General features: G+C 38.3%; 1 protein-coding gene across 1 annotated transcript; it reads left to right on the top strand.

Annotated features, from left to right (window-relative positions):
• Positions 1-3,172: 3,172 nt before the first annotated feature.
• On the top strand, positions 3,173-20,091 carry ccdc138 (coiled-coil domain containing 138). Its single transcript, XM_085374911.1, has 15 exons — positions 3,173-3,350; positions 3,735-3,774; positions 4,551-4,653; positions 4,751-4,839; positions 4,969-5,132; positions 5,295-5,432; positions 5,618-5,737; positions 6,078-6,155; positions 6,373-6,492; positions 6,991-7,119; positions 7,271-7,387; positions 9,098-9,275; positions 12,443-12,616; positions 18,599-18,737; positions 19,965-20,091. Exons 1-15 carry the CDS (start codon positions 3,270-3,272, stop codon positions 20,089-20,091), a joined length of 1,797 nt encoding a protein of 598 aa, XP_085231037.1. The 5' UTR covers positions 3,173-3,269.
• Positions 20,092-27,261: the final 7,170 nt, after the last annotated feature.

The raw sequence follows: 27,261 nt of genomic DNA, 5'->3' as shown, positions 1-27,261 counted from the left end.
CATTGGAGTTGAACATGTTCTTATAGAGAACAATGGATCGCTCTTTCCAAGTTAAGAATGAGCTGCTGCTCAAAGTTGAAGAGCCATATCTTTCGGTCGTGTGCATGTTAGATGCTTATTCCAAGTCCAATTAATGTGAGAGCTGGGAGATGACTGAAAACACGCTGACCAGAGCATATGTATATGTTATTACTCCTCATTGACCCCTAACTTAGGCTTGGATAATTATCTAGGAGACTGAAGAAGTCATGCTTCTCCCACTGAAGAAAAGGCTACTTTTATGCATCAGTCTACTGCTACAGTATCTACTGGCCTTCACATTTTTACAGGCGTGTCCCTATAAATGTTTCAAAAAAATATATTTTTTAATATGGAAGAGCTCATAAAATTGCTTTGCTTGCCCTGGGTAGCAGTGTCTTGTCTGGGGCTCTCTAATTGCTCCGAGTCCACCCCCTGAACTGCAAATCCATTTTTACAGCTTGCATTAGCATACATAATACTGCTCTGTGGACTCAACGAGTCATGCCAATTGAAAAGCAATCATTTTCACAGCAGAGCACTGCCATCGCCACTTTAATTGAGTGTGAGAGTACTTGGGTGTCTATGTGCGTTGCCTTGTATCATGAGACGGGAGATAATTGGTTGTGCAATACAACACAGCAATATGTTGGTAATTCAATGATTAGAGCTGATTGCTTTTGTCTAGTTGTGTCCCATGGGGTGACACGTGTTTATGTTGGCCACATCTTTTCTTACTGTCTGCGCTATATCTGTTACTGCCTCACACACACACTCATTACACTCACCCACTAAAGAGAGAAATATTCCCTCCCAATAATAAATAGAGCCGCATGCTAAAACATGAGCTTGGAGAGTTCATACACTCTGCTATAATAAAGAGCAGAATTGTTCTTTATATGAGTGCCCCACTGTTTAGTGAAAATGAAACCCAATTATCGTATCTTGAGTGGGTCCCCAGAATTTCATGACTGCTCTTCATAAAATTTGTGTACAAACTGCTTGCTTCCATGAGAGCTGTTGATGTTAGAATATCCATAAATAGGGGGGGGGGGGGGGGGGGGGGACTGTTTAGTGAATGTAAATGAATCAAAAGTGGACATTACTAAAGTACTGAGCACTTTTCTCCCAACTATGCAGTCTTTAACTTTCACAAACAAAAACTACTCACAAATTTACACGCACTACTGACTGCCTTATACAGTCTCTTTTTGGCCGAAATGGATAGAATACCGCTGAATGAAGAACGTCTATGATCAATTAATATAATGGGAAGAGTCATTTCCATACAAAGTGGACAAAGGAAAAAGCTCTAATGAAGATCTGTGTTATTATGCGTGCTGGCTAATTTCTCACAGCATCAAGCAAAAGCCTGCAGGGACAAAGTGACTGAATCAAGAGAATGTGTATTAATGGCGAAGGCTGCTAATTGGCCAAACAGAGAGAGGGGACATTAATCTTAAAGGCTATTTTAGACTATTCAAGTCTAAAGCAAACTTGGCACTGCCTAATGGCTAAAATCTAAACTGTGAGTCACAGGGGTACTTAAAGGGATGCAGGAAGGTTAATCTGTGGAAATACACAATAAAGATTCTCTTTTATCTTTATTTTTTAACCTCTGCACTTTTATTGACTTTATAGTGATGCATTATGCATTTTTTTTTTAATTCTCACACCTTTATTACAAAATTGCAATTAAAAACCCACAGAATTCAACTGATATTTGTTATTCAGTCATCATATTTACTGAGCTTTAATTTCTTAAAGCTCATACAGTCAGATAGAAAAGAAAAGAAAACAATATGCAATATTTTTTGTTGTTGTTGTTTAAAAATGTAAAGTTTTGTATTGCACAGTGTCTGCTTTCGGTGACCTTTCGGGATTTTAGGGAATGCATGCAACAAAGCTATCACCGATAGTAATAATATAAAAGACAAATATTTATGTTGTGATAGCCGTTGAAAAACTGTAAATGAACTGTAAGTGAAAGTGGGATGTTTGAGTTGCTCAGTCTGACGTTGTGCACTGATTTGACAAGCTTAAAGACTGATGGTGTCTATTGTCTTTGATGAAGCACTGACACTTAGTGGCTGATTGGTGTAACTACACTGTAACTGAGCCGGTAAGATTTCATCCATCAGTCGCAGAGATCTCACCTCAGGCAATCCAAAACTGAATCTAGATGAAACGTACACTGTATAAAATTTAGCTTTTTAAGCCAAATATTGCGATTTAAAGGCAAGAAATAAGAGAGGAGTTATGTCAAATGTACTTGATTTTTGAAGGGCTTTAGAGGATTGACTTATACACGATTACACTAAATTGCTGAATTAAAACAACTTTGATAAGCTTTGTTGATTTTTTTTTTTTAAAAGCTACTGAAAAAATTGTGCTTTACTGTTTGCATTAGCCTAAAACTAGTGAACACAGAAAGGGTGGATCAAATGACTACACACTGCTGGAGAAATTAGAGTCACTGATGACTATGCTAATCATACATTCATCCTCCGCACCTGCTGTCACTTATAGTCCTGTACTTCTCTCTTTTTATTTGGAGCAATATTCTTCTTCTTCTTCTCTCGACTGGTCCCTTTAGAGATCACCACAGAGGATTATTTGCCTCCATTTTACCCTATTCCTAGCATGCCCCGCAGCAATTTCCTAATGTTGTAAACCTCAACATCTGGCAATAAACCCATTCTGATTCTGATTCTGATTCTGATTCACCAACCCTCTGCATGTCCTCAGCACTACATCCATGCGACTCCTCATAGGTCTTCCTTTTGTCCTCTCCACTCCTCCCTGCCTGCACTCTCTCCTTCACCTGCTTGGATGACCCCAGGTATTTAAACTCATCCACCTTCACTGCCTCTGCTCCTTGCAGCTGTTATACCTGTCTGCCTCATATTGATTACATTTAAAAGCCACTAGCTGGCGCCATTGTCCCCCACTAAACAGCGCTGGTGGCGTTGAAGAAAATGCATCACGTGATTAATCATCCGCCAAATTTTGGATGGTGCTTTAAAGTTAGCGAACACGGTTGGTTAAGGAAGTTTTCCAACATGCCACCAGTAATGTCGAATATGTTACGACTTTACAGAATACTAGCTCAGAAAAAGTACCTTTATCCATGATATGAAGAGGTTTTAATTCGAAAGTTTTAACCGGAAGTTGGTTTTATTTTTTATTTTACGTAAACTCGTGGGATAAAAGTGAAGAGGAGGAAGATTCTAATCACAGTAATAGTAGCTATGAACCAACATTTCAAGGATGCCGACTTGAATAACACAGTGGAAAAGCCTGGGCAGCAATATTTGGAGAGGAGGAAGCAGGTTTGACAATTTGAAGTACACAGTTAAGTTTTGTGGTGCAGTATCTTGGAAACGCTACCCTGTGCAAAAGTTGCCTGTCCATTCTTCTGTTTGTTCTCCGACCGACGTTTACCAAGCTTGTTTACATAGTTACTACTGGTTAAATGTACGTTAACCTACGCGTTTAAATCATTAATATCTGGTCTCCCATCCCTGTATCTAAATTCATAAGAAACAGACTAGGTTAACGTGTAGCTAGTTGAACACCGAGCCTCTGTATTTCTGGTTTACCAGCTGTGTATGTAGGCTTCGTGTAAGAGTAGTCGCCACGTTATTTGACAAATAGTTATATGACATTTTGTCTTTTTGCACCTATGTTCTAAAACATGTTGCACTGTCTTTAAGGTTCTACCTCCAAAGGGAACTACCACAGGAACCAGTGATGGTAAGTGTAGTCTGGGTGTCACATGCCCTTTTGGGTTCCAACAGATCTTTAAGCGTTATATATTTATTAAATATTGCACGTCACACCACATTTGTCTTCACTGGTTAACATGATATTATTGAATTATAGCTTTTTTTCCTATTTTAAAAATGGTGAAAAGCTTAAAAGCAAGCCCCAAATGCTACTGTTGACACAGTGGGTTGCAATGTTCTGTACATAACAAAATGCAAAAGTTCAGAGAGTCTTGGGGAAATTACATTGTTGTTTTTGTTTTCTTGTTTGTTTGTTTTTTAAGTGAAACAAAGTATATAGAGCTACTGCAGCTGGTAGCCCAGCTTTCTTTAAAAGAAATTTCAAGCGCAATTGTCCCATTGCAAAAAATTTTGTGTTTTGAAAAACATTGAACTGGTCTAAGCAAATTACTGAAGCTCTAAAACAGGAGTGGGCGGTTGATTTTCCCAAGGGTCACATGGGAAACTGGCACTGCTCTGGAGGCATTCATGGGAAAGCTTATAAAGAGCTAAAATTCATATTTAGCAGAATTGAGTTCAGCTCGTTAGTGCGGCCGCCTACAACAATCTCATGTGGGCCCTTGAGAAAACAAATTGCCAATTGCTGATATAAAATCTCACTGAGAGCTAGTTTTTCCATTTTGGACACATTTCTAAAGTTAGACCACATATTGCACTTGCCACATCACATGTACGGACAGTGCTACACAAATTAAAGAAATTATTGAATGACTATAATTATTATTTTTAATAATTTTTTTTTAGACTTTGCACAAAGACTTGTTTTGACTGGTGGGTCCAAAGAGTTGAAATGCTACAACAGAGCTTTGCATGAACTGTTCAAAGCAGTCGCCAATCATCCTGAGCAGTAAGTGATCAGTAACACCATGGAAGTGTTTGCATGTTAATGATGACTTCTTTGAGCAAAACCTGTATGTGGTTGTGTTTGGTTTAATTTGGCACAGTTGTAGTTTGCATGGCAACAATGAGGACCTGAGTGCAGACTCCACAGTAGTCCCACTTCAGGAGTCTCAGGTGCTGTTTACAGAAATGGGTATGTGTGTTTCACAGGTAGTAGTCCACTTTGTTGCCAAGGCAAATGTTTTCTGCTTCACTCAGAAGCTGAAATTATATCCTAAGTTGATTTAAAGTTTTCTTTTAATAACTTGATACTCTTGTCCAGATGTGACCTTGCCTTCCTATCTGGATGGTAGCTCTGGGTCCCAGGAAGCTGAGAGTGACAGAGAGCTGCAGTGGGATTTCCAGTTTCCCAACTCACGTGACTCATCTTCCTTTGCACTAGTCAAGATTTACCATGAAATGATGACCATACACAAACAGCTAAAGGTTTACACATATTTCTTCCTCTCATAATAGAATAAATAAAGCTCTATGTCCAGAATTGCTCAATCAATTAAAATGAAGAAACCTTACAAACATGGCATGTTAGGTATTTCGGTTTTTGTTGTGCTGAAGCTGTAGACTCAGCATGCATTTGTGTGTTCACAGGCAGAGCGACAAAATCAGCAGCAGCGGGAGAGAGAATTGCATGAGAGAGAAAGGAGGCTAAAACGGCAAGAAGAGGCTTTGCTGAAGCTGGCTGGGATGAAAGAGATGGTCCACAGTCGCATTGTGACTATGGAGGAGGTTTGACACGAATAAAACATCATATTACATTAAAAAGAAGGGACGTGTTCTTCACCACACATAGTTCCCTTTCCTTCCACCTTCTACATAACCATCCATGCACTTACAGGTCATGGATTATTCCATAAGGTGTCACTGCTATCTTCATTTTGTGTGAATGTTCAGTTATGTGTGCATCTCACCAGAAACACCAGCATGAACTGAGCCGGCTGCAGGACCTTCTTCGAGAGAGAAACAAAGAAAACAAGAGGCTTAAAAGCAATTTCGAGACAATCAAGGAGCTCAATGATAACATGAAGAAGCAGGTTGGAATTGGTTGCATTTGTAAAATTTCTAATCTAGGTCTGAACATTTCATAAGCATGATTATTTCCAACTTTTGAATGTCATATTCAAAATGAAGATGATGGCATCTTCAAAATTACCATTCAAATGTTCCCAAGTTAAAGTTTTCTTACCAAGCCAGTAGCTTGTTGATCCAGAGGAGGGCGCTACAACATAAGATATCTGGAAGTTCACTAATACGACAGTGTATTAGGATTGCTTTGTCTACACTTGTTTTGTTGATCTAAGTGCTTTTGGGGAATTTATATTGCAACAGCGCACTGATAGTCATTGTCTTTTTTTTCTTTTTTCAAATCAACAGTTGAATGAGATCGGTGAACGAAATAAGAGGCTGGAGAGCCAATCCAAGAGGGTGCAGGCTCGGCTTGAAAATCTTCAGGTAACAACAAATATATCAGTGCAGAAAAGGCCGTTCCTTCATGTTTTATATGAAAAGCCTTAAAGTTGTGACGTTTAGTCTCACAATCAGTTTTCAGCATCTAAATAATGAGAGTTGAATAAAGGAGGCCATTCTGATATCTGTTATCTTTAGTAAATAGACAAAACAGATATTGACATTTACTTTTTTTGGCTTTTTTTTTTATTATTATTTTAAGAGGAAATATGAGCACAATTTAGCAACAAGAAGCTGCAACAAAGGGAGTATTAAGAGTACCGAGTGTTTTAAGCCATGCAACAAGGAGAAAGCAACAGCTTCTGGAAAACCCAACAACAAGGTACTTCATCTACTCAGAGTGTGTCTCTGTGTGTGGGAGTGGGACCGGGGGGGTTGTTTGTTTAACAGTTAAATGTACTACCAATCAGCAGGATTTACAGATTTCCTCTAATTACAGCCATGTTACTTAATCTATCGTTAATGTGTTTAGTGAAAAACGCTGCATGTGGTTTAGTGTGGTTAGACAAACACTAACACTGCTCTTTACATATACCCGGAAAGGAAATGGTACAACAGCCCTTCTCCACAAACCACACGCATACTTCCAACTGACATGATAAATCATAGTTTGTGATTATGTTAAGTTATCATCACTGCTATTGATGAAGATAGATATACGGAGTTGGATACAGTTATATCCCTGCTGAGAAAGCTGGTTTTGTCAAACTTTTATTGCTTTATTTTCTTTTTTAACACTTTTTCTTTGCATTATATTTGAGCTGGGAGAGGTCTAATAAACACAGCAACTGTAACTTATTTTTCACCCTTCTTCCTTCAGGGCAGCGTAACTCCCTCTCCACTGAAGCTCATATCCTTTCTGCTGGAGTGGGTGCTTGATGTAACAGAAAACAAAGTGGAAGGTGTAGGCCGGTGTTCAGAGGTTCTGCTCAGCGAAAGATTCCTCAAGGTGGTGTGCTCAATGCAGCTTTGCTCTGATCTTTGCATTTCTTCCCGGCTCTATTCCAACACACACAGTTGGTGTCACAACAACAAAAAAGCAGGAGATGATGAGACACGGACAGAGTTTGATTAGACATAACTTATCTTGGGTTTCTTAGGTGCTCCCGTTATTAGCAGACCAGCTTCATCACACTCCTTTGTCAGAACCTAAGCTCCTCCTCAACCTGCTTCGCCTCATTTACTCTGCTTTGAGACACTTGGACAACAGCAGGCAGGTAAAGATAATATTATTTCTGTGAGCAAGCTGTGTTTTTAGAGCAGGTAATTTTTAGATGCACCAAGGAACTTACTGTATTATATTATGGACATGTGGAGCATGACATTTTTACCGGAATTCAGCTAAAAAAAATAATAATTAAACCTTTGGCCATGCATGATATTTATTAGGAAATGTTCTTGTTGGGTTGTTGAAAGAAATGTTACGCTATGACTATTTAAGCTCTGGCTGAGATCATTATAAACAAAGTCTAACACAGTCACTATTCTTTTTCATGAAAATTTTAAGCGTGTGTTCACTGTGAGCAAACAAGCCAGTGCTGAAAAAACGATGCCAAGACAGTGACCTTCAGGGGGGATGGTTTGTTTTTCTGCAAGAAAGACAAAATGGGCTGCATCTTGTTTATATGATCTGCCACTGTTTAAAAACTAAATCTCCCGCATAGCTGCCTGAAAGGACATTAATCTAAGTAACAGCTGCTTTATTCCTAAAACATTGCTTCTGGACACTTTTCAGCAGCAGTGTTATTCCTGTTACTAGATAAGCTTTGCTTTTAGAAAGTAAGAACACAGCAGGGTGAGATTACAATCTATAACAAGATGCAGGTAATTCTGTGGCCTGGCTCATTCATATTTCATCAGCCTTTATAAAGCTGAGTGTTATTCTGCTAGCAGAAAGCTGCTGGACCTCATTTCAAAACATGAGGCTGGCTCTAAAGTTGACACAGTTTTTCCCTCCCCACACATCAGAGGTACACATCGACTTCAAGCGGAGGATATCCACTTTATCGCTACATCTCCCTTCACACTAAGGAAGGCTTTCTTGTTTGGTAGTCCTGTCGAGTTTCATCTTGTGTTTACATGAGATGCTTGGTTTTCTGAAGTCCCCTGCCTGTATGTGTGTCAGACAGAGTCTAGACATTTGAGCAGGCTGTCGCCGTTTTTGTGGCTCTGATAAGGGTGTGTGTCCTTCTCCTTATCTGGCCACAAGCCCCTCAAGAGTCCTAGATAACAAACATTGTATATCAGCAATTGCTATCTGAATGTGAGACATTATTAAACCGTGGCCCAATCCCATTTGCAGACTTGGACTGCAATTTTCATGCTCGTATGAAGTCCTTACCAGCTGCCAGTCATCTGGCCTCAGTCCCAGCTATGAGCTTGGGTTCAGCCTACACCAACTGTCCTTATCCACTTACTTTCTACCGTGTCCAATCTTCCAGCCTTAAGTCCTTGTCACTAGTCCTGCTACAGGGAGCTTGGGCCCGTTAAACCACTTGCTTCCTTATTGCTAAATAACGTGTTCCCTTTATATGATGAATACCAACTGGCTTTGAGCCAAAACACATAGATGGAGAAACAGAGATGACTTTAAGATGAGGGTTCTTGGTGAACCAGTGGAGACCTTGGGGAAAGGGAAAGACCACCAGCTCTTCAGCTTTCAAAATACATAAATCTTGGATAGTAGCTGTAGTTTACTGTGCTGATTTATTAGATCCATCAGTTATGGAAAAGTTGCAGAAGAAGCCTGCTGGCTCCCTGTCAGGCTGACCTTGTATTTTATACACTAGCATTTGATGAAGATCATTGTAGGCATGTAATTTCTGTTTTGACAGTTATATAACAAAAGTGAATGATTGCAGGCACAGTTGCTAATATTGCGCAATGGCCAGAGCATCTGAGTGTGTGTTTCTGTATATTTTGCCTAGCATGTAGCACCATCTGCTACTCTGCAATGGATAGGAGAGGAAGTGTCAAAGCCTGCAGAAGATTCAGATCACCCTATGAAATGCTCTGAAGCAGCTGGAAGTTGGCCCCTTTACCGAAGCCCTTGTCCTCATACACGGATCCTTTCTGTCCTCATTATCTTCAGCACCATCACACAAGGTATTAATGAAAACACGTGTATATATATGTATGTGTGTATGTGTGTGTGTGTGTGTGTGTGTATATGTGTATGTATGTGTATATATATGTGTATATATATGTGCAGTGAGCACAGGACCCAATACAGAAAGTCAGGCCCTCAGGCTACTCTAATGAAGTCTGTTTCCGATTGTTTGGTCAAAAATATTCACACTAGTGGCCTGCTGGAGATTTTTTAGGGCTCTGGCAGTGCTCATCATGTCCCTCCTTCCTCAGAGGAGCAGATACCATTCTTGCGGATGAGTTAAGTATCTTTTACAGCCCTGTGTAGCTCTCCTAGAGTAACTGCCTTTCTCCTGGAGTCTCCTCCATGCTCTTGAGACTGTGCTGGAAGCAACAGTGAATCTTCTGGCAATAGGGACATATTGATGTGCCATCCTAGAAGGAGTTGTACTATCTGTGCAACTTCATCATGCTACCAATAGTGAGACTAACCCTAGCCAAATGCAAAACTAATGAGAAAATACATTAAAAAGATGGTTGGGGAAAAAAGGCAGAGGCCTCCACCTGTAAAACCATTACTGTTTTGCGGGTTGCCCAATTATTGTGTCTCTAGTGCAGGGGTGGGCAATTCCAGGCCCCGAGGGCCGGTGTCCCTGCAGGTTTTAGATGTGTCCTTGAACCAACACAGCTGATTTAAATGGCTAAATTAGCTCCCAACATGTCCTGAAGTTCTCCAGAGGCCTGGTAATGAACTAATCATGTGATTCAGGTGTGTTGACCTAAGGTGAGATCTAAAACCTGCAGGACACCGGCCCTCGAGGCCTGGAATTGCCCAACCCTGCTCTAGTGCATCTGCTGTTAATGCCATTAACACCGAAGCAGGTGAGACTGATTAACAACCCCGCTCTGCTACTTAAATGACCAGATCAATATTCTGGAAGTATAACTGACTTGATGCTATGCTCTGATTTAAAACATGGGACCATACTTTGAAATAAATGCAGAGATTAAATAATGGACATGTTTGGTAGACTGCATTCACTGTCATGATTAGAAGTACCAAAGACATGATATTTATTATCATCAATTACCTTAACAACATATAATATTGTCTTTGAGTTGAGTTCCATTGCAAAAATTGTGTTGTATTGTAAAGCAGTACTGCAGTCTAAAGCATTGTTAGGCACACCAGTTGTTATCCATTGCCATTCAGAGGTAGCCAGCCCTGAAGTTTCCTTTTAGAAGCAAGTGTCAGCACTCAGCAGCTATGTCATTAACAATGCTGGACAGTTATTTTGAATGTTATTTTTAAACAAAGATGAATGGAGAGCGATAACTTTAACTGACTGGTCACTAGGATATAAAATCTGCATATATAGAATCAGTGGTCACATTTAATTTTCCAAGGAAATGAATGATACAAAAAATACATAAAACTTTGACATTTTTGGTCCTAAATGAGGTTTAAAAGCTTTTTTTCTGTCAAGTTATACTTCTACTACATATGCATCACTAACAGCTCAGTTCCGAGTGCAGACACGGTTAGCGTCTCAGCCCATCAGAGCTCAGAGAAATAAGTGTGACAATTTTCGCAACCAGTAAAATAAGAAAGAGAAAAAAATATAAGTAACTACTGTCTTTTCTGAGATAATTAGAAGATATGCCTGGCTCTATATAGTTGAACCTGGGTCAGGGTTTGGTGTCTGAGTGCAGACTTAAATATTAAACTGCTGGATGGGTTTACACGATTTCTGTTTGTTCCTAAACAAAGCTTAACTAAGACAGTAGGATGGTAAACATTTCTTGCTAAACGTTAGGATATTGGCATCATGTTACACTAACATGTTATTCTTCCATCCACAGTTTATATATTGACAGTGAGTGATAGTTTTGGATCTAAACTCTCGGCTGGGTTTGATAAGGAAAATCCTCAGATCACAGAGCTGCTAGCATTGCTTTAGGTTCTTGGCCCTCTTCCGTTACGTGCAAATATTTTAAAGAGGCAAGGAGCTCTTTGCCCTTCCACACTATAAATCTTGGTTGGCTCTCTGAGTTCAGCCCACAAACCTGACAAATCCTGACATATTTTATGAAACTCTTTTCTAAAATGACCTTCCGTCTGCTCGAGGGCTCCCTCAGCACATCAGTGCAGACTGTTTTCTGTCAATCTGCCTACCAGGTTTAGTTTGTTTTTTTTTTTCCTTGTGGATTGTTGAGGAGCCAAATTGACTGTAAGAAAGAGATATTTCTTCTCCTTTGCTAATTGCTCATTTTTATATATACCAAACTCAGGCACTTAAACTAACAAAGCTTGGCCTTTATCATATGTCAGGTAAAATATGAAGCTTTTGGAAATCTGAAAATAACTTTGTCAGAGGACTGTAGCCATTACATCCAAAGAACAGTGGAAAGTTGTGAGTTAAGTGGGAGAAGATAGGAAACAGCTGGTGAATGAGTACTTTCCATGTGTAATGCATCTAATGCAAAGGGATACACTAAGAAAGGTCTCTGCCTCAGTGAGTAACCTCAAATAAGTAATCATACAGTTAGAACCATAAGTATTTGGACAAATACAGAATTTTTATGTTTTTGTACAACAATGGATTTTATAACAGCAAAGATGTGATTGAAGTGCATTTTGTAGCTGTTCACTGGACCTCTCTGTATGAGGCTCAATACAATATCCCAAGACTTATAAACATTTGCATGTTGTTTTGTTTTCTTTTAATTAACTTTACAGTTTGTACAAGCTGTTTTTATGTATGTATAATTCTCAGCAAGAACAAAAAACAATGAAAATGGTGGGGGCTAGGCTACCGAGAGGTCTCCGAGCTTGAAATGAACACGTGGAAACCTTCAAACAAAATTCAATGAGATCTTCCACTGTTACCCTTTTAACATGATAAACATGTATGTATGTATGTATGTATGTATGTATGTATGTAAATATATTAAAAATCGTTAGTAATACCATTAAATATAATTGTTATTATTATTTTTAAAATTATTGGGGGAAAAAAATTAAAATAACAAAAACAGCTACTTTAAATGTAAAAAACAAAACAAAACAACATATTATTTTTATATATTTTAAGACTATAATTTCAACTGAAAGAAATGTGTCATTTTCATCTAGACACCTGGAGTGTTTTTGACTGTTTCTACTTTACTCTTGTCATTTGCAGCTGATGTGCTGTCCCAGGCACTTGAAAGTCTCTATATAGAACTGATGAATGAGGAGAATCGAGGGCTGTTCATCCACTATGGAGGAGTGCAGAGGCTGCTTTCAGTGCTTCAGGGGAGTCGCACAGGGCTCAACATGCCTATAGACATTCTGATGAAACTCAGTGAGGAGTCCTGTAAGTAGGCTTGTTTTGTGGTAAACACTTTTAGATGAATGGTTATGGCGTGTTTTTTTTTTTTTTTTTCTTTTTTTTGTTTGTTTTTTTTCCCTTTCCCAATGCAGCTCAGAGCAAAGACAGGCTTACAGTAAAAGGCTTTGGCTTCCATTGTAATTTTATTTTTCCTATTTTTAGTGAATATAATGTGGTGACTCACAGTTTCTGCAGCGTCCTTCTGGTACATTTAACCTAAAAGGGTCAATGCTGATCAGTTCATGAATGTTGATACGTGTGCCTGCTGAGTAGCAGTAGTAGTAGTAGATTTGCATTGAGTAGCAAGACGTTTTGCATGCCAAATGTTTTTGGGCATGGTAGTAACCCCAAGTTGCTCTCTGATGCATCCATCAGAGTATGAATATGTGTGAATGTTAGATAGAAAGCACTTGGGTAGAAAAAGCATAGAAATAAAGTGCTTGTATGAATGGATGAATGAGGCAAGTTTATATAGAGCACTTTGAGTTCTCAGAGTTAAAAAGCGCTGTATGAGAACCAGTCCATTTACCATTCAGTCACTGGTATCGCACACCCTAGGAAATAATTAAAAAGTGGGAATTTCAGTTCAGTTCAGTTCAGTTCATTTTTATTTCAAACATTTCAAACATGTGCCTTCACAATCATTACAAAATATCATTCCATTATTTGTTTGAAAAGGAGTAGGCTGAAGTATTTACTTATTTGTCCCTACCCCCTCAAGTTTTACCTCTCATTCATTTAATTTTTTTTGTCTTAAATTAAACAAACAACATATGAAACATATGAAGTAAAACAAAACATAACATACATAAATCAAAACAAGAAATTAGCAAGCCCCACCACAGTATAGTTTCTTTCATATGAAAAATACAGAATGTGTATATTTGCAGATACACAAGTTATGGAAAAACAACAAACCAAAACAAAACAAAAAAAACAAAAAAGAACCGCAACACCATTTCCAGCAACATTACCGTCCTGGGTTAACCCCGTTTTCTTCATTCTTATACTTATTTAAAATTAGGTTTTTATATTTTACTTTAAACTGTTTTATGTTTTGACTGTCTTTTATTTCTTCTGTTAGACTGTTCCATAATTTAACTCCTGCAATTGAGATAGACATAGTTCTTAAAGTTGTTCTAGCACTTTGTATTTTTAAATTCCATCTCCCTCTTAAGTTATACCCACCTTCTCTTTCTATGAACAATTTACAGATTTCTTTGGGAAGCAGTTTATTTCTTACTTTATACATTATCTGCGCTGTTTTAAGCTTCACCAAGTCTTGGAATTTGATAGCTTGCATTTTGACAAAGAGTGCATTTGTATGGTCCCTGTACCCTACATTATTTATTAATCTAATGGCCCTTTTCTGTATTGTAGTTATTGTTTGTGTGTTACTTTTGTATGTGTTTCCCCAGACCTCTACACAGTAGCTCATATATGGCAGTAGTAAAGCACAGTATAAAATGTGCAGTGCTTTCTGATCCAACATATGCTTTGCTTTCCCCAGGACGGCAATGCCCCGTGCCAATTTCCCCCGAACATAAGTAATGTGTGGCTTCCAACAGAGCTTGTGGTCAATGATCACCCCAAGAAATTTTATTGCATTTACTCTTTCTAAATATACATTGTCAACACATATTTCTACTTCGATGTTTTTCTTTTGGTTTCCAAACAACATAAATTTGGTTTTATCTAGATTCAATGATAATTTATTTATATCAAACCACTTCTTTAATATCGTTAATTCCTGTGTGATCATTTCCAAAACCTGTGGCAACTCCACACCTGAACACAGTATATTTGTGTCATCTGCAAATATTACAAACTTTAAAATCTCCGATACTCTGCAGATATCATTTAAGTACATAATAAACATTTTTGGACCCAGTACTGAACCTTGAGGTACTCCACAAGCTATATCCATCAAATTAGATTTATATTCATTTATTTGTACATATTGTTGCCTATTCCCTACATAGCTTTTTAACCATTCCAAAACCACTCCCCTAAACCCGTACTTTTCCAGTTTTTTTAATAGAATTTCATGATTAACAGTATCAAACGCCTTCTTTAGATCTAAGAAAACTCCGAGCGCATACCTCTTATTATCCATACATTCCGTTATCTTTTCCATTAAATCTATCAGTGCCAAAGCTGTTGATCTGTTGTTTCTGAACCCATACTGACTATCTGTCATTAATTCATATTTTTCCACAAAACTGTCAAATCTTTTTATGAAGAGGTTTTTGATACATGAATACTATCTGTTAATGTGAATAACTGTAGTCTATTTATTTAAATGATTGTACCTTACACTACAGTGATAACAAAAACAATTTCACGATTGAAAACATTTTTAAATCTAAGATACTTGGTATTTGCACAATGTTAGAAGATATTAAAATCTATTGATGCTCTGTTATCTGACAGTTTAATGCTGTTTGAGGTGGTCCTTGATTTGTTTGGGGTGTTGTTTTTGTTTTTCTTAATCCAGAATAGTTTCTTTAAAGGTATCAGCAATTATATTTTAAAAGAACATTCACAAGGGAAGCAAGGGGCAGCAACATGAAACCATAGACCGTCACTGGCATTCACCAACTCCAAGCAATGACAAGCAAAATAACCACAGACAAACCCAAAGTGAGCATGTTCTGAGTGAAACTTTTCTGAACTTCAAGGTGAAACTTTAAAGTAACTACTAATCATAGTGAGGGCGACTGTTGATTGAAATGTTACAGGGTGGTAAAGACATTAGAGAGTTACCTAGGCAACTGGACCTTGGAATGTCCAGGACCAATAATTATCTACAAACCAATGCCCAGTGAAAGAATGACTTCCTGTATGGACATCCCATAATAATGGTAAACAATTAATTATTTAACAAAGATTGAGTGCTTAAAAAGCAATAATACAAGTCTTTTTTTTTTCCTCTCTCTAATCCACACAGAGTCAAAAGTGTGTATATATACTGGCTCAATCTTTTAAGGCCTTTTAACATCTCAATAGTGATCATGATGGACTATAACTGGTAGTTTCTCTTTACCAGCTTTACTAATTGATTGACCAATAGATTTACACAAGTTGGGAAGGGCACTTGAAGCCATTTCTAAACAATTGAATATGAGTTGTTTAGATGTGTCACCAATTTGCCAAGGTCTTGGAGAGAACACCTAAATTTTTACCCTTAGATGAGGCTCAGGAACAACCAAGGCTCAAGCTTGGAAGGAATTGGAAACTGTTGGAACACCAGTGCCCCTGTCCACAGTAAAGTTGGTTTTATATTGGACTTGAGAGGGTGTTGGCCAACAAAGAAGGCACTAAAGACCTCAGTAAATATCAGGCTTTCAAAAAGCACTGTACCAGCTGTCAAGCATGGTGGTGGTGGTATCATGCTCTGTGGCTGTTGTGTGGTCAGTGGTACTGGTACATTTTAGGAAGTGGGTGAAATCATGAAAATTAGGGCTACATCCGAATTCTTCAACTTCTTCTGAACTCAGCAGCTACACATTTAAAACTGGACGTGTCTCGGTATTCCAACATGACAATGATCGCAAACACACATCAAAATTGGTTTTGGAATGGATAAAGCATGCACATTTTCAGCTGCTGGAAAGCTCCATTGTCAACCGTGTTGAAAATTTATGGATTATGCTTTAAAGCAGAGTCTGTCCCAGTAAAACGATCCAATTAAATGTCCAAAAAGTCCAAAAAGAGTGGTCAGGGGTCCTGATGGACAATTAACGAAATGCTAGTAGGGGTTGAAAGACTCAAATTACCATGAAATTCATGTCCAAGATGAGTGTATGTAAACCTCTGACCACAACTGTTTTTCATATAGAAAGTGCTTTTTCCTATTACTATTATAGGATGAGTTTTCTAAAAGTGTACAATTTGTTCATTACAGTTGGAGGAAACAACACAGGAAGCTTGTGTATAAAACATGTTTCGAGATGGTAGTAGTTGGTCTTTTCTGTTCCCAAAGGCTTTAAGCAAAAAAAAAAAAAAGAAAAGTGATGCAACACATTGGTAAAGAAGTCCCTCTCCTGACTTTTCTAAAAAGGTTATTTTAATTCAATTTAAAATAAGCACATTTATGTTTTCACCATTTCCAATAAAATGTAGAGTTCATTTTTTAAAACATATTGCATTCTCTTTTATTTAGATTCTGCTGACTTCTTTGAAAACAACTTTTTAAATGGATGGTTCAAGTTTTATCCAGCTTATGAGCCAATTTTAAAACTGTATAATTCATATTGCCTAAAAACTGGTTTTGATTGACAAAGCTGCTGTGATTACTTTGCTAGCCCTGATTTATAGACTGCTTTGAATATCACAATTTTCTTTGAGTTAAAACAGCCCTCCTGGTGTATCACTCCATATATTCCCCACATAAAAACCACATGTGAAAAATTACGTTGTTTTTTTTTTTTTTTTTTTTTTTTTTCTGAACTTAGATCAATCATAACTAGTGGTCAGGCAATAGATCTGGAAATTGTGGTCATAAAACCTTGGACCCCTACCACTTTCTGTCTTACTTATTGGAAGACAAAAGAGTAGATGGAGGTGGACAAGGTTAAGATACCAGCTGCAGTGTGTTTTCATGGAAGGGTGAGTTCAGCAGGGTTATGAGCCGTATCATTTAAACTGCTGCATACTAATAAACAGCAGGACCATATGCCAGAGGCGACTGGGGACTGAGGTCTGTGTGTTTGTATGTGTGTGCAGATATTTGTGTGTTTCAAGGGGATTGTAAGCCTTGCGAGACTTGCTAATTATTCTGTTTTACAAGCAGTAATGAGGGGAGATGGAAAAGGGCTGAGGAAGAGGGGGAAAGGTTTACACCTTAAGGTTAGCAATAAAAAAATTTTTTTTAAAAATGTAAAAAGGTCCATTTATACACAAATGTACCAAACATCTGTGGTCAAATCGCCTCTTCTTGTACAGAGGTAGTCACATTCCCTACCAGTAACTCAATCTTTTCAACTATTAACCCAGCATAGCTTTAAATAACAGGACCTTGGGGAGTTTTGGTGATAACACTGTTTATTCTACATTTGATTTGACTATATTAAAAATAATTGTCTTATTGAAACATATAATTAGTTGGAGCCTTGTACCTTCTGCTTCACTGGTGGATTATGTTTGTCTGTGTGGGCCATGTTTAAGCTTACATTAAAAGTCTGGAGTTAAAGGCAGTTTAAAAATGCTTAAATTTGAAATTTGTCAAATGTACCTATAAGCTGTAAAATGAATACCAGTAGTATTCATTTTACCATAGTTATCCATAGTGATTTTGAGGGTAAGATATTGTTGGAAAAAGACTGACCAATCCATGTTTCCCTTCTTATCTTTGTCATATTATCTTTCTATCTGTCTGATCCTTTCTTATCTAAGCCCGGTGCTATTCTTCCCCATCCATCTTCCGCTGTGATTTGATGCCAGTGGCGCTGCTTCACCAGCCAAAAAAAGTCCCTCTGTTGCTCAGATTGTATTCCCTCGCTGCATGTGTGTTTTAACAAACAGCTACTTTTTCAAGGAGCGGGAATGTGACTTTTAGCAGAAACAAATGTTTGTTTACTCGAAATCGTCTTCATTTTAAGGTCAACGTTTGCTGTTATTAATTTAAGAGATCTACAGCTCCCATCTGTGAGCACTGGTGTTTTTGTCCTTTGTTTCATCTCCCTGTGTGAGTTTGTGTATGTTTGAGGTTTGAGGTCAAAGTTAAAAGTGACAATATGGAAATACAATGTTCTAAGAGACACTCTGACCAGCATATGTGTTCCTGTTTTTCTGTGTTATTCATGGTTTGTTGGTGTGTTCGTGTAGTTTTCTTGCTGGCAAAATTAAGCTGATAATTCCCATCTCTTTAGAAGTTTTGACATTGAATAAAATGTGTTGCAGATCATCAGAATTGATTGCCTTGATAATATCCTGTTCTCTTTGCTTTTGTTGTTGTGCTCATAGGCTACTTAAATTCCTTTCTGGATGCATGTAGCTGTGAAGAGTTTTTCCAAACATCCTTCTTGCTTCTTAAAAACCCTCATCTGGACCTCCCATCTTTGGAGAAGTTCTCCATCCTTCTGCAGAAGCTCTCCAACATCAGGTAGACACAGTGATGTCCATATTAAACATGGAAGCATTTCTCTGGGCGTGGCTAAAAACTACCTGCCTGCTTGGATTCATGTGTTTACGTTTGACTTCATGAATAGAAATATTTAATAGCCAATCAGCATTTGAATAGAAGATTTAGTGGAAGTGAACATGTTTTGCAACATTTATTTTGTGGATTGTCACGACTTACTCCAGGAATACACGAGATTTGTCTTTGCATTTTCAACATGGATTTGTTCATCCTTTGCACAGCTTCAGGTCACAGCTTTTTGTTTTTACCCTGGATATTGGATGCTCTTTCACTCTTTTTCAGTCCAGTCCTAATACTGCACCATTTTTTAGAGGAATGTTTTCTTTTATTTATTGGGTTGGAGATCAGTAGCAAAAGTTTTATGGAGTCCATAAAATTTCTCATTTCAAAATTCGAAATGTTTGGTTCAAATCATCATGAGTCTGTATGAAGTAGGTTGGGAGGAAGATATAACAGCTTTGTCATGGTTTGGGGTTGCATTTTAGCTTGTGATCCCAAATACACTGCCAGTGTACTAAAAGTACACCTCAATAGAAAGTGACACAATCAAACACTGTCAGTTATGCACTGGCCTCTTCAGAGCCCAGACCGCAACATTATTGAAGTGGTGTGGGATCATTTTGACAGAGAATGGAACAAAATGCCGCCAACATCCAAAGAAGAGCTTTGATTGTGCTTCAAGAAGCGCATTTAATGTTGGAGAACTATTACCGAAGATAACTGAAAGAAATTACAACAAAGCTTGGCTATAAAAGCTCAGGCTGTGTCGAATAATACATTTGGTCATAACAAATATTGATTTTTAAGCTTGTTAGAATGTTGTAAACGCTAAATTTGCTTCTTAGACCCTGTTTTCATGTACATTTACAGGTTTTATTAAATCGCTTTCAGCTCCCATTTTCCTTAAAAGATATAAAGAAATGAGGGGTGGGCGCAAGACCTTTTCACATTACTAGATTTTAAGGGATATGTTTGCTAGCATTTAGCATATTAGCAGTCTAATCAAACAACCTAAACAATGTCCCAAAACGTCTTATGTTGTGCCATGGAGCACTAATTTGTATTTTTGATATGCAACATTGGAGGCTAGAGACATAATGTGAAATTTGAAACAGCACAGTAATGGACTTTGTTCACAGCAGGTAGAGACAAACACTTTGTTTTTCATTTTCTTTCAACTTTTTCCAGGAAGAACCATCATCTGTTTGAACTTTCCTCCCTGCATCTCCAAATAGAAGAGCTGCATCACAAAACCAAAAACACACACGCTTTCCTCTGCCTGAACCTTAGATCGATCCTCCACAACATTAAATAATACAATTCTCATCGTGTTGGTCTGCAGAAACTTATTCAAGATGACATCCCTTCTCCTTCACTATTTCAACACTTTCCCTGGATTCTGTTTGGGTTTTTTTCTTCTTTTTGAAAGATTTGCTTAAACTTCAAAAGTACATGAAAACAGCAGCTCCACCCTGGTTTACCTCAGATTATAACTGGAGACATGCTTTCTTTATTAGTAATACAATGAAGTGTTTGTATTTTATTTGTCATAAGCACTTTGATTTAAAGCTGTGTATGTTTTAAGTCTCTGACCCATATTTTTTGTTTTCCAAAATGCAAATTGTTCTTTTTTTGGAGATCATAAACCCATTTTTCCATATAAAAGTGAGTGTCACTCTTGCCAAGAGAGGTTGTGACTGTAAAATGGTTTAATGGCAATAAACAAAAAGAACTGAAGCATATTAAGTTTGGATGGCACATGAAGTACTGAACCCCCCACCCCCCCTGTGTTTTGTATAAACTTGTCTCATTTCTTTGTTCCAGAGCAAGTCTGAGTTGACAGAGAGTAATAGTCTCAATATGAGATGCGCTAGTGGTGGTTGATGGAACGCACTGGAGCAATTACAGCTGATATTTCAAATATAATGGAGTCATTCTTTGGTGAATTTAAAGGTTATACATGCAGGTTTTTTAATATCCGCAAAGCAAATCTCCAATTAATTACGTTTGTTAAAGTGCAGACTTCTGCTCAGGTTAGGTTTTTGGAATGAAAGATTTGTGTTCTTAAATCACGTGTTTATTGTAAGATATAGACTACCATGTACTCTGTCATTGGGTTTCTTTGTAAACCCCAAAAAACTGATTTAAATTTGCACATGATTTGATTCACTGGTAAACATGACTCACTTCCTGGGAGGCAACATGTCATTTTCAGATAAAACTACTGATTTATATTGACATTTTCCTCTTGTTTCTCCCAGTAAAAATCTGAGCGACTTCTGCTCCTTCTATGTTTTTGTCGGTGCCATCATCTCCAAACCATACATCACAGCAGAGCTCAGTGGCATCTTGTAAATCTTCCTTTTCACTGTTGCTGCAATCCTGTCACAAATTACCCCTGGCACTCATCTCCACCCACTCTACCCTGCTGCACTCTCTTCTTCACCTCATTTGTGCACCTATACATTGCTTTAGTTTGATTGTTGAAACTCATCTACCGTCACTATTTCTACTCCTCGCATGTTCACCTACCCCTTCAAATGTGTTCTGTCCTGCTTCTGCTGACTTTCATTCCCCTTCTCTTCAGTGCAGACCTCCACCTTTTCAGACTGTCTTCCAGGAGAGACTTCCCAGAGCCCTCCTACCTGACCTCATCTGTCAGCCTCTGCCAATTTAAAAAAAAAAAAAAAAAAAGGTGCTCTGAGCCAATCTGTGATAAAATCCCACCTGTCCAACCACACACCTCATCACATTCTCATACACGTTCTGCACCAGCCTCACATACTTTGCTGCCACTGCTGACTTCCTCATAGTTACCACAGTCCCTGGAACCCTATCATGCTTTCTCTAGATCCATAAAGACCCCGTATAACTCCCTCTGACCTCTGTAGTTCTCCATCAGCACTCTCAAAGCAAACATCACATCTGTAGAGCTCTTTCTCAGCATTGATCATCACCTCACCCCGACTCTTTGCCATGGCGTCTTGGCATGGCTCATCAACTTATTCCATCTGTAGTGCATTTCTCTTCTCTTACTGTCCAGCTTCACATACAATTCACTATAAGCCTTTTCCTTTGCCACCTCTCTATGCCGTATGTCCAGCCTCCCTGTACTACTGTCTTCTTCCTTCATCTCCCACTTTTTCTTTCCCAACCCCTTCCTTTGAATACTTTACTGTACTTCCTCATTACACCACTAAGTCTCCTTGTCCTCTTTCCGTTGTCCAGAGGATACATCAAACAGATTCTTGGCAGTTTCTCTCAGCACTATGGCTGTACCTTCCCAGTCATTTTGTAACTCTTCATTACTACCCAGAACCATTCTCAATTCCTTCCTGAATTTGGTGCAACATTCTTCCATTTTCAGCTTCCGCCCTTTAATCCTTGCCTCTGCCTTCACTCACTTCCTGTTCTTGAAGTGTTACAGACTACCATCCAATTCTGCCTAATTGCAGAAAGCACCTCGCAGTGTGTATGCACCACTTTAATCTGTGTATAAAGTCATTTGTATATTTCTTTGTTACAAGGAATACCTGTGTTATATCCATCTTTGATGTTTTTCATGTCATGGGATGATAATGGATAACAACGTAGCTTTTGGCCAGTAGCTCTGTTATAAATAACCTACCTTCAAATCTGCTCTCATTCTCCTGATTCCTGCACGCTGCAGAAGGACAAACCAATAAATCCACTTACATCTACTTAAAGTCACAGGCCCTAAAATTCAAAGCTTCAGGATTTTGCTTAAGAATTATAAAGAAACTTTTATTACTATGTTTGAGGTTGCACCAACAATTTTATTGATCAGTTGTGTGAGTGATGTGTTTATAGTTAGAACTATAGAACAGGTCATTATCACTCTTAAACATAGGGGCTTTAAATCATATGATATCTTTATCATATCTCTCTATAGATAGTGAGCGAGAGAGAGCGAAATTATCTGTCTCTCTCAGAGGGAGAGAGATTTTTCAATTATTCCTGTATTCCTTTGTTGAAAGTAAATATTATATGTTTGTCCCTTGATATGAAAATAGAATTAGGAGTATCAGAAGACCAAATGTGGATGAAAATTATTTATTTGCTTGACTTTTGCTTCACACTTTTGTAAGGTCAGTACACAAAAGAATAAACTTAAAGTGTTTGTAGTAGCACATCAATATTTTCTGAATTTGTCTTAGAGAAGTCTGAATAATTTAATCTTTCGGTTCAGGCCATGTGCTGTGGTTAATGAAATCTCTGTCAACGTCAGCATGTTAAATCCGCTGTTTCATCCTCATCTGTCTCTCTTTGGATGTAGTACAGATTGAGCTGGAGCTCAGCATCCATTCACTCGTCACTTTCAGACTTCGTCAACTCATCTGTTGCTTTGGCAAAGCTGCAATCTGGAGATGTTGTGCAGAATGGTAACACGTGCAGTCTGTGCCATTTAAACAGTGTTGTCAGGTTAAAACAATGTTTCTCGATGAGCAGTCAAGTTATCCTATAGGTACCACTGTTGTGGATACACAAAGACCAACATTTTCCTGTTGGAAGCAGCTGTCAGAAGATGGGTACACTGTGGTCATAAAGAGATAGACGTGATCACTAACAATACTCTGGTAGGTGTTTAAATGATGCTTACTTGGTACTAAGAGACCCCATGCATGGCAAGGAAATATGCCCCACAGACTGAACAACTGATACTGGCAGATGGATCCTTGCTTTCATGTTGTTTACACCAAATTGTGACATCTGAATGTCAAAACAGAAATAAAGACAGAACAAGCAATGTTTTTCCAATCTTGCCCAGTTTTGGTTAGCCTGGATGAAATTTTGGTCTTCTGCATACCTTAGTGGTTGTTTGAGTTACTGTTGCCTGAAGCAGTCTGGCACCTCTGGCACTAACAACCATGTCACATTGAAAGTCGCTTTCCTAAACCCCTTCTGTTGCTCAGTTTGAACTTCAGCAGGTCCTCTTCACCGCCTCTACATGCCAAAATGTGTGAGTTGCTGCAATGTAATTGGCTGATGAGAAAAAGCCGTTAAATACCTTTTAATTACACCTCACAAAGATGTTTCTCTAGAACTAACCAAATATATCTTAAGTGTAGTTCATTAGCCTTAATATAATCTCGTTCCCTTTGTTCTACTTCGACTGTACTGTAGTTAGCATGCAGTAATAATGAATGTTAAAAAACACTGTAATTGAAAAGAATGCAGAATCATAAAATATGCTATCGCTATCTTGTGGTCTCTCTCATTATAGGCTTTACAATTCTAAGTGTTGCATTTGATTGTCTAAATCAAATGCAGTCAGATGCCAAAACATTTAGACATTTCCAACATACATATTTATTTAAAAACACAATTTTGAATTATCTCAAGCATCTTTTTCTGCTTTATATTCTGTGATTAAAAAGTGTTCTCATAGGTGCATGTTACAGAACATAGTGTGATATTTAAGTGGCCAATAACTGTGTTATATACAGCTAATACAGATCTTTTCTCTAAGAGACATCTGCAGCAACGTGACTGAAACGCTCCAACAAAGGATAGACAGAACTGATGGAACTCACTGTTGCTATTTATTTCAGCTAACTTTTCATCAGTGAAATTTATTGTAGCTGACATGAATTCAAGGTGCAGGACTCTTCAAACATTTTACAGCTGTCTTTCTACACTAAACGCGATGGGCGTTTGACAGTAAAATGGATTTTGGACAGAGTATCACTCTAACGAGCCCTTGACGGCCTATGTGTCTATTCCAGGAACTGTCAACAGATGAATTATTTACGCTATGAGCCTGGTTCACACTGCAGTGTCTGGCCTGTGTTTCCTAACAGGCTCACGTCTTCGAGTCTGCCCTGAACAATATCATCTGCATGACTTTATCCTCTGAACTTGATTTATATTTGGGGGGGTTTTAGTGGTAAAAAAAATTAAGAAAATTACCCCGAAAGTCGCCCTGCTCTGGTTTGGCTGGTAAACCTTATTAAAATGTTTTCTGGTAAGGGGGAAGCATCAGCACTTCCAATCCAGCTAAACCTTAGAGCTGAGACAATCAGCAATTTAATGTGGCAGCCCACCAAATGTTTATTATTTCCACCAGCCACAATATGTGTAAATACACTCTTTAAGTTTTAAGTAATGCAAAAAAAAAAGGTCCATGGAGGTTCTGGTAATATACCTGACTGTAAATGAGCAGTTGTGTGATGAGGCAAAGGGAACCAGCTGTCGGGGTTTCATATATGGTGGAAAGGCTGGGGTTACACCAGTTTCCAACTTTGAGTTTGTTTTTGCTTCTGTCAAATGTCAAGCCTGATTTAAACCAGGGGATTTTCGTACATATTGCTTTGCCTGGTGTGTGTCCCCGTGCCTCTAAATTTCTGTTTGGTTTTCTGGTTTTCACGATGTGCTGAAGGCCTGCATGTGATGGCTCTGACTCGTAAACTTTTTCTGTTGCTCAACATAACTGCAGAGTTGGTCAAAGGGGAAGAACAATATGAACACTATTATTTTCGAATTTAACAGGAGTCCCAGATTTATATATTTTATGTAACTGTTTTGCTTCATCCTTCTGTTTGTGAGATGGAAATAGTTACAGCAACTAGCAGGATTTTATAAAAAAGAGTCAAAGTTGGTTATGTGGTAGTGAGCTTTAGGGCTGTCTTGAAGATTTTAGGCTCTGCGCATACAGGCCATCGGTGTCCCTCTGCTTTTACTTAGTGCTAAGACGATCCCCTCCATATTCCAGGCATGTGAGTGCACCAGTCTTCAGTTGAAGAACTTTTAATTGATGTGAACACATTTATCTGGAACTCCAGACAGATTTAGTTTAGATCCATAAAAGTTATAGAAAATACACCTGGCTGGGGTCTGGACACTACATGCTCTTTGATGTGTCTGCAGGTGAGTGACAGGGTTTGGTGTGTGCATGTTGGTGTTGCTGTCTGGCAAAGGTTTAATTACCCTCATGGTTGGCACTCCTTGCCCTGAAGAAGCTTTTTATGGCTTCATCCCTTGTCATATGAAAGTAAGCCATGCCAAGTGCTTTAGATGCAGTAACAGCCCCTGAAGACAAACACACCCCTCCTCACTACTACCCATGTGTACCTACTGTGTGTATGTGTGAGGACTGGAAGGCATATTTAGTGGGAAGGACTATTTGTGGTCAATTTTGAGTATTTGAGACTAGATGAGAGAGAGACCTCAATGCATCCCCGATGCCCCAAAGCAGCATCTGCTTGTTTCCACTGCCAGCCAGAGTTTTTTTTTTTTTTTGTTTTGTTTTGTTTTGGGTTTTTTTGTCTTTCAACCAGCCTTAAGATCCCATTCCAGCACACACACACACACACACACACACACACACACACACACACACACACACACACACACTTTATTGTTAGACTGAGGTCTATTCAAATTCTGGCACACACCCACACTAAGCAAAAGCCTGATAACAGAAATGTGTGCAGAGGTGATGACTGCCACTGCAGAGGATAATGCCACGTGGATAGAGAATCGTTCTTGCAGGTATCATCTATACTTAGATCTGTGTTTTTGCAGGTCAGGTTACATTATCTAAATGTTCTCAAACTGGAAGGATGACGCAAATGCAAAGATCACAAGAGTTTGTATTCTTCATACTTTGGTAAGAACTAGTGATTAAAAGAAATACCTTGTAGTGCGGCATGATAATAAGAAGTAATTATCCCGATAAAGAAAACAGTACTTTGGTTAGCAGTAGAAAGCAAGTGGGAAAGATCAAACATTTGAGGGAGAGATATAATGAGTCGAACTCATTGTGTTGTCTTGTCCTAAGGTCTTTTCCCAATAAAATCATCTTTCATTTGTCTAACCGTCTAGTTAATATGTCACATTTAATGACCTTTAATTTAATGTTGAATGAAGTGGAAAATGCTGCGATTAGTGATTTTCCATTTGGTGTTTTCAAGCCATTAACCAACCCTGTCAGTGTCAGCAGTAACGGCTGACTAACAGCCATCTGTGATGAAGAAATTTATGGGTTATTTACCACCCTATATGTCATTCATTTCTGACATGATTCATGACACATATGGTACTCTTTTTATGTATACTCAGTCTGTGTATTGACTATTGTAGATTATAAAGTAATAATGATAAGTTAGAATCCAAACTGAATACTTTATTTGTATTTTCTTACTCCTGTGCCACATCTGTATAGGTGATATATTAAAAGAAATATCAATGTAAAGTCCCTTAGTAAAGTGTTCTCTCACAGAGCAGATCATCTTCAATGCACCTTTGTATAGATTTTAGAAGTTCATTGGAACTTCATGCTCACAAAAGCCATTCCCCTTTTGAAGATGGTTCTAGTGAGAGCTCCCTGACAGGCTGGTCAAAAAAGGGTTCATGTGAGCTAAGCTCTGGTGACTAAAATTAATACATGGGATATGTGTATCATATAATTTAAGGATAAGCGAAGGAGAACAGATGAATGGATAATTTTCAGCTCCCATCCAGC

This window comes from Diplotaxodon limnothrissa, linkage group LG16 (assembly GCF_057381915.1).
Source record: "Diplotaxodon limnothrissa isolate DT_005_m linkage group LG16, D_limnothrissa_male_GT1.1, whole genome shotgun sequence".
NCBI lineage: Eukaryota > Metazoa > Chordata > Actinopteri > Cichliformes > Cichlidae > Diplotaxodon > Diplotaxodon limnothrissa.
The sequence above is the reverse complement of the archived record's forward strand: the minus strand, read 5'-3'. Positions and strand labels throughout refer to the sequence as shown.